Here is a 13,110-nt window from a genome sequence, read left to right as displayed (position 1 = left end):
CCCTTTCCTCTTTGGGGGTAGATTGCACCCTACACTTACATAGAAAGTTTTAAAAAGATGTTATCGGCATCATCTTCAGCTTAATCCTCACCCTCATCAGTGTGTACGTCATCATCACAGACTATCAATTCATCGCCGCTTGATTCCGCCATTAGAGAACAGTCAGTGCTTGGATGTCTTGGATGGTGAAGGCCTTCCTCGTGGAAGATGTAGTTCATTTTTATAAACATCATTTTCTCCACATTTTTGGGAAGTAACCTTCTACGGCGATCACTGACTAAGTTCCCTGCTGTGCTGAACACTCGTTCAGAGTACACACTGGAGGGTGGGCAGCTTAGGTATTGCAAAGCAAGTTTGTACATGGGTTTCCAAATGGCCTGCTTTTCTTCCCAGTAAGGAAAGGGACTGTCTGACATTTCCATATCAACTACCTCTTGAAAGTAATCCTCCACCATCCTTTGCATGTTTATACTCATATTGGATGGAGTTATGGGCAAAGTGACACATTTTTTTGAAAAATCCTTCAAACCAGCCCAGATGTTAAATTGTTCTGGTCTGCCCCCTGTGTCTTCCCTGCTTCTTTTTTGGAAATTTAATTTTTTACGAGCAACAGCTTGAGAAAGTGAAGGAGGACACGTCATCAAGCCGAGGCCCAGTTCAGCGGCCAACTTGCTGAGCAATAGCTCCTTGCAAAAGTTCACATCTCGCTCATTTACAAGTAAAGACTCAATGTAGGTTTTAAACCTTGGATCAAGCACAGTGGCCAAAACGTACTGATCCGAGTTCAAGATCTTAATAACTCGAGGATCATTGTGAAGCGAATTAAGTACTTGATCGACAAGGCCAACATACTTTGCTGAATTGCTTGCTTTCAGCTCCTCCTTCATTTTCTCAAGCTGCTTTTCCAATAGTCTAATTAAAGGAATGACTTGGCTCAAACTAGCAGAGTCTGCACTGACCTCACATGTCACAACTTCAAATGGTTTCAGCACCTTGCACAGCACTGAAAGGATTCCCCACTGTGCAAGAGTGAAATACATCCCCCCTCCTTTCCCAATGTCATGACTTGTGCAATATGCTTGGATGGCTTTGCGCTGTTCCTCCATCCTCTGAAGCATGTACAGGGTGGAATTCCACCGAGTTACCACCTCTTGCTTAAGTTGGTGGCAGGGCAAGTTAAACTGCTCTTGGAGCTGCTGTAATCTCCTACATGCTGTGGCTGAATGCCTGAAATGGCCTGAAATTTTACGGGCCACCGAAAGCATCTCCTGCACCTCACGGTTATTTCGTAGGAAGCTCTGCACCACCAAGTTGATGGTGTGAGCAAAACAGGGAATATGTTGGAAATCACCCAGCTGTAATGCGCGCACTATATTGTTGGCGTTATCTGAAATGACATACCCTGGGGAGAGTCCGAGTGGTATAAGCCATGCATCAATCACATCTCTCAGTTTGCGTAACAAATTGTCAGCCGTATGCCTGTTAGTGAAGCCGGTGATACAAAGAGTGGCCTGCCTGTGACAAATGTTACGTAGTGGTGTACATGCTGCTGCTGTTCCTGCTGGTGAAGGTGAATGACCAACCCAGTGGGCTGTCACAGTCATATAGTCTTTGGTTTGGCCACTTCCACTTGTCCACATATCTGTGGTTAAGTGAACAGTGGGCAGAATGGCATTTTTCAGCGCAATCTCTACATTTTTACACACTTTTTGGTATAGTTGTGGAATAGCTTTACGGGAGAAATGGTGTCGCGATGGAATTCTGTAACGCGGACACAAAACCTCAATTAACTGTGAAAAACCAGCTGCGTTTATTGTGGAGATTGGACGCAGATCTAACACTAACATTGCAGCCATGGCGTCTGTGATTCGCTTGGTGACTGGGTGACTGCTGTCATATTTGCTTCCCCTCGCAAATGATTGTTTCACAGTTAATTGCTGAAATGTAGGACTGCTCATTTTATTAACCTGCCTCTGGGATGACGATTCACCCCCAGCAGCAGCAACAGCAGCAGCAGGACTAACGCATTCTTCAGAGGAATCAATAATAGTGCTGGAGTCATCCAGCCTTAAGTGGGATGCCGGGCTAACTCCGAGCGCTACTGAGGATATTGATGAGGATGGTGTGGTGGGTGTATTTTGTAGCCGTCGGTATGTCGGTGAGCGGAGGGTCTTAGCTGATGAGGGAGTGCTTGTATTCTTTTGGGAAGAACTTTCTGCTTTTCCCAACACTTTGCCATGAACTCTCGTTAAATGGCGTAACATAGACGAGGTTCCAAGATGGTTAAGGTCCCTCCCTCGACTGACTGTGGCTTGACATACACTACAAATGGCTATACAATTGTTGTCTGGATTTGGGTAGAAATAATTCCACACATAAGAAGTGGATTGTTTTGTTTTATGCCCAGGCATGACAATGGCCTTTTTCTTGTCACGTGCCAGAACTGCTGCCACTGGTGCAGGACTTACACAAACAACCTCATCCTCATCAACATCCTCATTAGCGCCCTCGTCGCCTACACAAATCTCCCCCTCATCCTCTTCTAATTCCAAAGTGGCATCCTCAATTTGGGTATCACCGGCTACACTCGGGCTATTAAGGCACACATCAGCAGAATGCTCACGATTAGACATCCCACTGTTGGATGGACTCTCCACAGGGATTGTTGTCATTTGTGAATCAGAGCAAATATTCTCCTGTAATGCCTCACTGTTATCTTGCAGCTCGGCTTTGACGCGTAACAGTAGTTGTGCACCAATTGTAGGCTGGGTAACTTTTTGGGATCTGCCACTAATAGCCAAAGGTGAAGGCCTCATTCTCTCTTTGCCACTGCGTGTGTAGAATGGCATGCTTGCAATTTTTTTTTTATCGTCACTTAACTTTTGCTCAGTTACACTTCTTTTTCGCTTCAATACAGTAAATTTTTTTTGGGTTTTTGTTTTTTGCACTAATTTGAAAACACTCTGTTGTTTGACATCGCCTTGGCCAGATGACGTACTGGGAACACTAACATCAGGACTGGTGACAGAACCTGGTTGCTCATTCAGATCATATGTGGACTGCTTTGAATCCATTCTGAGCGCAAACCACTGGGAAGTGCTAAAAATTATTTAGTAGATACTGCTGACAGATATGACTTTTGACAGCCAGAAATATTAATGCACAATTAGGGAGGACACCCCAAAAGCACTGAGGTGTGCTAAAAATTATTTAGTAGATACTGCTGACAGAAATGACTTTTGACAGCCAGAAATATTAATGCACAATTAGGGAGGACACCCCAAAAGCACTGAGGAGTGCTAAAAATTATTTAGTAGATACTGCTGACAGATATGACTTTTGACAGCCAGAAATATTAATGCACAATTAGGGAGGACACCCCAAAAGCACTGAGGAGTGCTAAAAATTATTTAGTAGATACTGCTGACAGATATGACTTTTGACAGCCAGAAATATTAATGCACAATTAGGGAGGACACCCCAAAAGCACTGAGGAGTGCTAAAAATTATTTAGTAGATACTGCTGACAGATATGACTTTTGACATCCAGAAATATTAATGCACAATTAGGGAGGACACCCCAAAAGCACTGAGGTGTGCTAAAAATTATTTAGTAGATACTGCTGACAGAAATGACTTTTGACAGACAGAAATATTAATGCACAATTAGGGAGGACACCCCAAAAGCACTGAGGAGTGCTAAAAATTATTTAGTAGATACTGCTGACAGATATGACTTTTGACAGCCAGAAATATTAATGCACAATTAGGGAGGACACCCCAAAAGCACTGAGGAGTGCTAAAAATTATTTAGTAGATACTGCTGACAGATATGACTTTTGACAGCCAGAAATATTAATGCACAATTAGGGAGGACACCCCAAAAGCACTGAGGAGTGCTAAAAATTATTTAGTAGATACTGCTGACAGATATGACTTTTGACAGCCAGAAATATTAATGCACAATTAGGGAGGACACCCCAAAAGCACTGAGGTGTGCTAAAAATTATTTAGTAGATACTGCTGACAGAAATAACTTTTGACAGCCAGAAATATTAATGCACAATTAGGGAGGACACCCCAAAAGCACTGAGGAGTGCTAAAAATTATTTAGTAGATACTGCTGACAGATATGACTTTTGACAGCCAGAAATATTGATGCACAAATATGGGGGACACCCCAAAAGCGCTGGGGAGTGCCAAATATGAAGAAAAAATAATAAACCTCTATCCTCCTCTCTGCACTAGCGATTTTGGTTAGAGCAATTGCAAGAAATATATTGTATTCTCTGTCCCTGCTCTAATTAGCCTATGACTACACCCTGCTCTCTCCCTCTGTCAAATGGCGATGGATTGCTGTGGAGGCGTGTATTTATAAAGTTGAAGTATCGCGAGAACCGAGCCCCGAGATCCGACAACGTCACAATGACGTTCGGCCTCGATTTGGATTCGGAACGGGCGGGAGAGTACCGAGCTGCTCAGCTCGGTACTCGGATACCCAAAGTTCGGGTGGGTTCGGTTCTCGGAGAACCGGACCCGCCCATCTCTAGTTATTAGCGATACCCGTGACCATGTAGCCATAACTGTGCACAGTGTCGGACTGGGGCATTCAAGCAGAATGAAATTTTTTGCCACATCTCATGGTAAGAGTCCATGTGATGGCATTTGAGGGACAGTTAAACGTCTAGCTCCACGCATCAGTCTGCAAGCAGTGTAAACCCATCACATCTTGACGCCTTTGGACCTGGGCAAATGAAAATGTACATGGCATAAAGTTTTTTTACGTGTCACAAAACAAAATACAAGAATGCAAAACCAAGCTGCATAGCCGTCTAGAAATGGTAAACACTGTGGCAGGAACACGTTCTCATCACAGATTTCGGCCTATTAGTAATGATGAGCTACACATATATTGATTGTCATCAGACGACATAAATACAGGAGGAACCAAAGTTAATGTCACTATGACCATAGTCACAAAAAATGTGGACAAAAGTGATCTGCAACCTGGAACATACATGGTAGAGGTGTATGATAACATCTAGTACATTGGGTATATCATTCAATGTAATAAGGAGGAAGATGTGCTGATACACTTAATGAAACTAAACCAATCAACAAATATGCTGTCCTGTCCTTCAAGAGATAAGTGTTTTGTTCCTTTTATTCATGTCCTCTGTGTAACGGAAGTGCCTACTATCCAAAGAAGTACTGGAAGGCAGTATACACTTTCTACTGACACTTTAAGGAAAATTACAGACCGTTACAACAAGTTCCAAACAAGGGAAAAGTAATGAGATTGTTGACTCAACTTCAGTTAAGGACTTAAGTTATGTTAATGGTTTTAAAATTCATGGTTTCTTGTGTTAATTATGTATGCGGTACAACAGTAATCAAACATCAACTTCATTATTTTTTTTCTCCACTATGAAACAGCATACCCTGCTGATTTTTTTTGTGGTAGTAATATATACCTTTTTTTAAACACCCCAAAAAATGGGATCCCTAATATCAAATGTAAAGTGGTTCCAGCTATGTAATCCAATGTTTTTTGAGTAAATAGTAATATGGCAGTCTGTATTTAAAAGACTACCAAATGAGCAGTGGCCATGATCGACTCTTTCTCTGTCTCCCTCTCTCTTTCTCTAGAAAGTTTCAGTTTTGGTCTCTCTAAAGGGAATCCCCTTCCCATCAGTTTCTGTTTGTTTCATTTCCTGTATGGGAGTTTTATCCCATTGCCTCAATTTAGTTCACTTTTTTGGTATGGTTTTTAACAATGTGTAAATTATGTATGCTGTACAGCAGTAATCGAGCATCAACTTCATTATTTTTTTTCTCCATTATGAAAGAGAGTACCCGGCTGATTTTTTTGTGGTAGTAATTTATACCTTTTTGAAACAGCCCCCAAAAAATGTAATCCCTAATGTAAATTGAACCTGGGGTTTTTAATTATATTCGAAAAACGTGCGTGTTTGCCGTAACACAAAACATGAGGCAGATAAAGTAATTTGGCTTGGATTCTTGGATTCGGGAGGAAGAGATACCTTAGGGGACCAAATTTTGTGTAGATTACTTAATAAACACCCGCGGTACTTCAAATAAACTGCATAAAGAAGCCGCGATTAGTAAATTATTTAATACGTTTTAAAATCTATATTTAATCAACTAATTGTCAGACCGTCAAGATATTTGGCAGAAACAGTTGTTTTGACATCCTCTCTTAACTAAAAAGTTTTCAAAAAAATCTGAGATAGGTGGTGGACATTTCATGTTTTTTTGGGTGATCTGATGTGGAATGACCCATATATATATATATATATATATATATATATATATATATATATATATATATATATGGCTAGTTCTAATTTAACTGTTGTAAGTCAGTTGCTAATAACTATGTATTTTCCTTTTCAAAACTGAAACACCTTTTCTGTTGGTCTGTTTATACTAGAGTTATCAGAAGAAAGGATATGCCCAGAATCACATTTTGAATGTTCTGAAGATGAGATGCAGTTGAACGTTTGCCATGTAAAAAATGCATTTCAAAGCGAATTGTTTAAAATCATGATTGAAGGAATCAAACTTTCTTTGGTATGTATTATTTTTCATTGAGATACTGCTGGTATCAAAACTTTCAATACAATTCTTGTGTATGTATCCTGGCAGCCTCAGAGTTCCTCATCTGTATGCCACAATGTTCTGTATCCCCCCTCATTTAAGTTATTAATTAGAGAAACCCAGATGAAAACCCATAGTTTTTTCAATATTTATATGCATGCAAATACTTTATCCTTAATAATTAAAACAAAATAGCCAATATTTAAAATGTATACCTTTAAATATATAAACCTTGATTTAATGTTAGCTAAAGTATTAGACTGAGTCTAAGTCTTTATTGTAAAGTTATAGCTAGAATAACTCTCTTAGTAAGTTCTCTCAGAGTTATTTATCTCAACACTATTTAGAGAATTTTAAACCAGGAGTACAGCTAGAAATTGCCAAATGTTTAACCAATTAAACATTTCACCTATTACATTCCTTAATCTTTGCTATGGGTACCTATCAGAGGGTTAGCTCAGACAAATTCTGCTGTCAGGCGCCATCCTCGCACTTACCTTAGGTGTAGGGGATGGCCGCCTTTCTCTTCTCGATGTCCACGTCCCGTTGTCTAGCAACGGGATGCTCTTTCGGTTTTTATGCCATGTCCCATTGCTACGCAATGGAATACCCAGCCTGTCGACGGTCAGCTGTGTTCTGACCACCAAAACTTGCATCCTCCAAGCATGTGACTCTTCTTTCTATATAAGGACACTCTGGCACCATTAGGGTCCCAGAGTATTGGTTTACCCCAGCTCCAGCACTCATTGTGAATTTAACTTGTGATTCCTATTGATTGCTGGCTTCTGGCTTGTTCCTTAGCTTATTCTCCTGGATTCCGTTTTGGTACTGTACAGCCCATTTGGTTTGACCTTCTGCCTGATCTTGACTCGCCATCTGATTATCCCTGTGTAGTGCGCTACTGTTGGTTTTTAAACCATATCATTTGACTATTCCTGTTCATCACACCACTGTTCTGGTGACTAACTTGGAGAACCGCAAGATATGCACCTCTCCCAGTGAAGTTCATATCTCATTTGCAGGGTACCTAGTTAACACCGGAGCTGCGTTAGACTCTGCGCCTCCCTGTTTAGTTGTGCTAATACCAACCAGCGGCTCCTTCAGCATGATACATTACTCTGGCCATGAGTGGATAGGACGAACCATCCGCCCAAAAACTTTTGGTGCACCTAGCTTAAAGAGTGGATCAGCAGGAAACTAACCAGGCCCAACTCCTACAATGCATTCAAGGGGTTCTATCCTGTCTGGATACCCTCCAAAGCACTCTACAACCCATTCAGCTGCACCCTTAGTTACAGTAACCACCTCTGCCTCCACCACTGTCGCTAGTACTAACGGCATCCAGAGTTCACACATTCTAGCTCGGGAGAAATATGATGGCAATCCTACGAGGTGCAGAGGTTTCCTCAACCAATGCGCCATTCAATTTGAGTTGGCATCGAAAAATTTCACCTTTGAGAGAACCAAGGTGGCATCTATAATTTCCCTTCTTTCCTTCAAAGCCTTTGCTTGGGCATCACCTCTGTGGGAACAGGATGACCCTATACTTCATAATGCTACTGTGTTCATCGAGAGTTTTTGAAATGTCTTTGACAAACCTGGCCAGGTGTCCTCTGTCGACTTCTTGGTCTACGGCACGGATCTCTCTCAGCTGGTCAATATGCGGTGCAATTTCGGACCCTAGCTTCTGGACTCCATTGGAATAACTAGGCACTGACCTGACCGATAGCTTTTGGCAAGGTCTAAATGTTGGCATTAAAGATGATCTGGCTTCACGTGATCTGCCTTCCAGCCTAGATGACCTGATATCTCTGTTTCAAAGTGGACATTCGTTACAGAGAACGCATCCAGCACCGTTTCTGCCGCTCCTTTCCTCATCTGGCACCTCACTTCCAGTCTCATATAACCACTGCTGAAGAAACAAATGCAGATAGAATGGGATAGGTGATGAAAAACCGACTGTGCCTTTCCTGTGCATCCTCTCTTCCTAGCAAGCTTTGATCTGGAAATAATCCTCCCTGGCCAGCTCGGGGTTATTCATTGTTAAAAAGAAGGACCGGCTCCATTAGGCCGTATATTAACTACCGTAACCCTAATGCAATCACTGTAAAGAACAGCTATTCGCTTCCCATCATCCCGGAGCTTTTTGACAAGCCTTCACAAAGCTGGACCTTAGGGGTGCTTATAACTTGATTAGTATCCAGGAAGGGGACTAATGGAAGACCATGTTTGTCACCAGAGATGGCCATTACGAATACCTTGTGATGCCCATCGGGCATCGTGCCTGCGGTCTTCAAGAGTTCATCAATGAGATCTTCTGGGACCTTTTGTACCAATTTCTGCTTATCTATTTAGATATAATGATTTTCTCACAGGATCTCTCTTCTCACCATAGCCACATTAAAGAGGTCCACTCCCACCGCTGTAAGAAGCATTTATATTGCAAGTTGGAGAAATGCCTTTTCGAGCAATCTCAGGTACCCTTTTTTGGATACCTGGTTTATGGCACAGGCTTGCAAATGCATCCAAGTAATGTAGAGGCTTTTCTTAACTGACCCCAAGCTGACGGATTAAAGGCCACTCAACGCTTATTGGATTTACCAACTGTTACTCGCAATGTATAAAGGATTTTTCTACCCTTATTTTGCTGTTACTTGCTCACCTGTAAAAGAGGACAAGTCAAGTCTTGGCCTCAGGAGACAGTACTCGCATTTAAGACTTTAAATATAATATTTTTTTCATCTGCACCAGTGCTGAGACATCCTGACCAGAACAAACCCTTCTTCTTGGAAGTTGATGCCTCTTCGGTAGGAGATGTGCTATCACAGAAGAGTCCCTCTGGTATTCTCAGGCCCTGTGGTTTTCTTTCCAAGAAATTCTCGCCCTGTGAAGAAATTTATAGTAATGGAAACAAGGAACTTCTCGCTATTTAAGTTGGCCTTGAAGAATGGCGCTATCTGCTAGAGCGAGCTCTCTTTCCTGTTACGGTATTAACTATTAAAGTAATTTTATCATTTTCAAATAAGCATTGCCCAAGCGATTGTGTTGTGTTTCCAACGCACAAAGTAATTTATTTTAGCAGATGCAAAATTTAACATGATTATTTCTATGAATGATTATAATACAGTACAGCCAATACTAAAAGATAAATACATACCGCTGCGATCGCTTGCGCTAGCTACGATCCCACGGGTACCAGTCGACCGTATTTCACTCCAGAATACTGTGGTCAGAGAGACTGAAGCCAGTGGGAGCACAGCTATATTATATACATTTAGTGTTACAGAGACAACAATGCAGATGACGTGGCTTGCTTCTATAGGTCCAGTATTTCAGGTGGGTCCAGTGTAAACAGGTCATAGGCTAGTTCAAACAAACCCCTCTAAGGCTGAGGGTCAACATTCCAGATGATTCTCCCACCTAGAAACCAGTTTAAGCTAGGCTATGTACACATTACAGTCAGTATAACTTTTAAGTATTTATTCCCTAACATCACTAACTAGAGTATGCAATATGCGATCTTTACGGCGAAAGAACCGGACAACTGCTGATGTATAGGGGATTAAAATGATATCAGACATGATACATTTCCTATAACCTGAACCTAATAAACTAAATACTATCTGCTCATAAATCACTGTGGATTGGAATCATTATAAATATGAAATATATAAATAACTAAAGGTTGTAATGGGAATGTGTGCGTGTATATTTTACTGTGCGATCGCAGTATGCCACGTGCAATCGCACAATAAAATAATATTAACCAATATACTTTCGTTCATCCAATTATACGACTTCGACATAACAGATTCTAAAATTCTGTGAATGCTCAGTGTTTGAATCCTTGGCTGGCCCGTTGGTCACTCTTTATCAGCAGGTTTCAATTGATTTTGACATTCCATCCGAGCACTAAGAATTTCAGGGCAGATGCCCTCTGAAGATCCATTGACCTTTCTGATCCCAGCCCTTCTATAGTATCCAAACCATCTTTAGTCCCTGTGTCTGGATGGACAGCCTATGCCACCCTGTCTGTTGTTGCTGGGAATCGTCTGGGCTTACTTTGCCACCGTTCCTTTACGTTACCGTTCCTTTACATTATCCCAAATGCACCCTCTTGTTGCAGTAGGAAGGGCTTACAATGCTGCCACCACTGAGCTCCTTCTATGGTACTCAGAACCATGTTCCTTCTGGGTAACTGACGCTGCTAGTGTACCTCGTTGCTGGTGTACCCGGGCTGGTACTCCTGACCTCTCACTATAGACCAGGGTTGCTGTGGATGGATACCCCCCTAGCCTATCACACTAACCAGGGCTGCATGGGTAGCAGGCAGAGCAGTGATACTAGAAAAGCTTGGGTCCAAACCTCAGACAGCTGGAGAACGGATTAGATTTTAGGGTCTAATCTGCAGGTCACAGGATTACAGCAATATTGAAGTTATGAAGCAGGGTCTTGAAGCAGAGTGATGTTTATTGCTCAAGTGTCCTGTAAAGGACAGTTCCACTGATTTAAGGTATCAGTGGTCAGGTCAGATGTAACATCAGAATGATACATTTCAGTGTACAAGTCTGCATTTATACAGATTTGGACACAGGCTATTTTTAGAATCAGGATGTACTCTATTTACACAAACATGGATTTACATAAACTGGAAAGCTAGCCATATTTACACTTCTATGTGAAATTCTAGAAACGCTGTGATGTCCTACACCTGGTTCTCATATGCAGAGAATCCAGGAGCCTGTCTTAATAAAAAGTTCCTGCCTTCAATGTTGGACCTTCACACATCAAAAGATCTAATTAGCAATGGGCCTTTCTTCAGACTGTTTGGAATACATATTCACACAAAACAATAAAAACAAGCCAGTTTCCCACATCACAATACACAAGAGGCTTTGTAAACAAAGGCTCATTGTATCAGATATATACATTAGAAATAGGCATATCCTATAGCAAGGTTAAACAAGAGACGAATTTCTTCCCCTGGTCTCAGAAATAACGATTTCCTATCTCACAATATACACAATATAAAAAATAAGTGCACTTGCAATTATATAAACAACCGCCCTGTGCTATATCCTTTAAATAAATTTATACCAAAAGTTATTTAATAGTGATCCAGTCAGTCCCTTTAAAATCTTGGCCTTGACCAAATCTACCATCAAGACTCCTCCTATTGGTCAATCTTTTGTAGCTACTAGCGTACCAAAGTTTTGAGATGGGCTCACATCTCTAAATTTGCTGGGCATGGTGGCTCTTTTCTCTATTGGTGGGCCTCTGACTTGCGTAAATACATCTAAGTCTATAAGGCCTGTGCCAAACACAAGACCCCCAGACGTTCCCCTTCCGGTCTCCTCCTTCCATTTACTGTGCCATTGCCTCCATGGACCAGCATTAGCCTCAATTTTATTACGAATTTCCCCAACAGCCACGGCTATAATGTTATCTGGGTGGTGGTTAACCGATTTTTTTAAAGTTCGCTCACTTTTTCCCCTCAGAAGTCTACCATCTTCTTCTGAATTGGCACTTCTTTTCATCTTTCATTTCTACGGCTGCCCTTGTGAGATCAAGATTTACAGGTCATTCGGCAAACATTTAGGGATCAGCCTGAAATTTTCCTCCAGGTACCATCCACAGATGAATAGCCAAACCGAGCGGGTCAACCAGGATCTAGAATCTTATCTGTGATGCTATTGCGCCGAAGAGCAATCCTCCTGGAACAAGTTCTTGCCCTGGGCGGAGTTTACACACAACATGTATCTACTGGTCTTTCTCCCTTTTTTTATCATCTTTGGGAAGCATCCTGTATTACCTACCTTCTCGGATTTACCTGAATCCTCGGCATTGGCAGCTCAGAGTATAGTCTGCAATTTTTCTAAGATTTGGTCCTATGTGCAGTCTAAATTGCAGCAGTCTTCGGACCTTTAAAAATGTTTTGTGGACCGCTATCAAAGAAATCTTTTGGTACTCCATGTGGGTGACAAGGTATGGCTTTCCACCAATAACTTCAAGCTCAAGGTCCACTCCATGAAACTCGCACCTTGCTATATTGGTCCTTTCTCCATCAATCATGTAATTAATGCCATTATTTACAAACTCCGGTTACCCTCCTTTCGCCAAGTACATCATACATTTCATATCTCCTTGTTGAAGCCGCTTATCCTTTTCCCATGGATCTTGTCCACCTCTTATCAACGGCTAAAAAATTGTAGACCGCACTGGGTAAACCATACAAAAATATTTAATGAAGTCAACACAAATGTGACCTATATAAGTAATCTATTACTGATTTGTGGTGCACCCTCACATACTATAACATGTATGTCCAAAAAAGGAGAGAGAAAGAGAAAATTTGTATAGAGGGGCACTCAAAGGGTTTAAATTGTTAAATATAGACTATCAAATTGAGAAAGATTCATATATATATATATATAAAAAAAACATAACTTTATTGGTATTCATTAAAATACTAGAGTTCCCCATATATTA

At 41.3% G+C, this 13,110-nt stretch overlaps 1 protein-coding gene across 1 annotated transcript in view; it reads left to right on the top strand.

The window, feature by feature from the left end:
* Nucleotides 1-13,110, top strand: part of LYST (lysosomal trafficking regulator) — a 461,445-nt gene that overhangs the window by 244,558 nt on the left and 203,777 nt on the right. Inside the window, exon 28 of the mRNA XM_075200948.1 lies at nucleotides 6,455-6,594. Within this exon, the coding sequence (XP_075057049.1) occupies nucleotides 6,455-6,594 (140 nt within the window). The remainder of the gene's footprint in view (nucleotides 1-6,454; nucleotides 6,595-13,110) is intronic.

The sequence above is a fragment of the Mixophyes fleayi genome, chromosome 3 (genome assembly GCF_038048845.1).
Source record: "Mixophyes fleayi isolate aMixFle1 chromosome 3, aMixFle1.hap1, whole genome shotgun sequence".
NCBI classification, from domain to species: domain Eukaryota; kingdom Metazoa; phylum Chordata; class Amphibia; order Anura; family Limnodynastidae; genus Mixophyes; species Mixophyes fleayi.
This window is presented reverse-complemented; position numbering and strand designations above follow the sequence as displayed.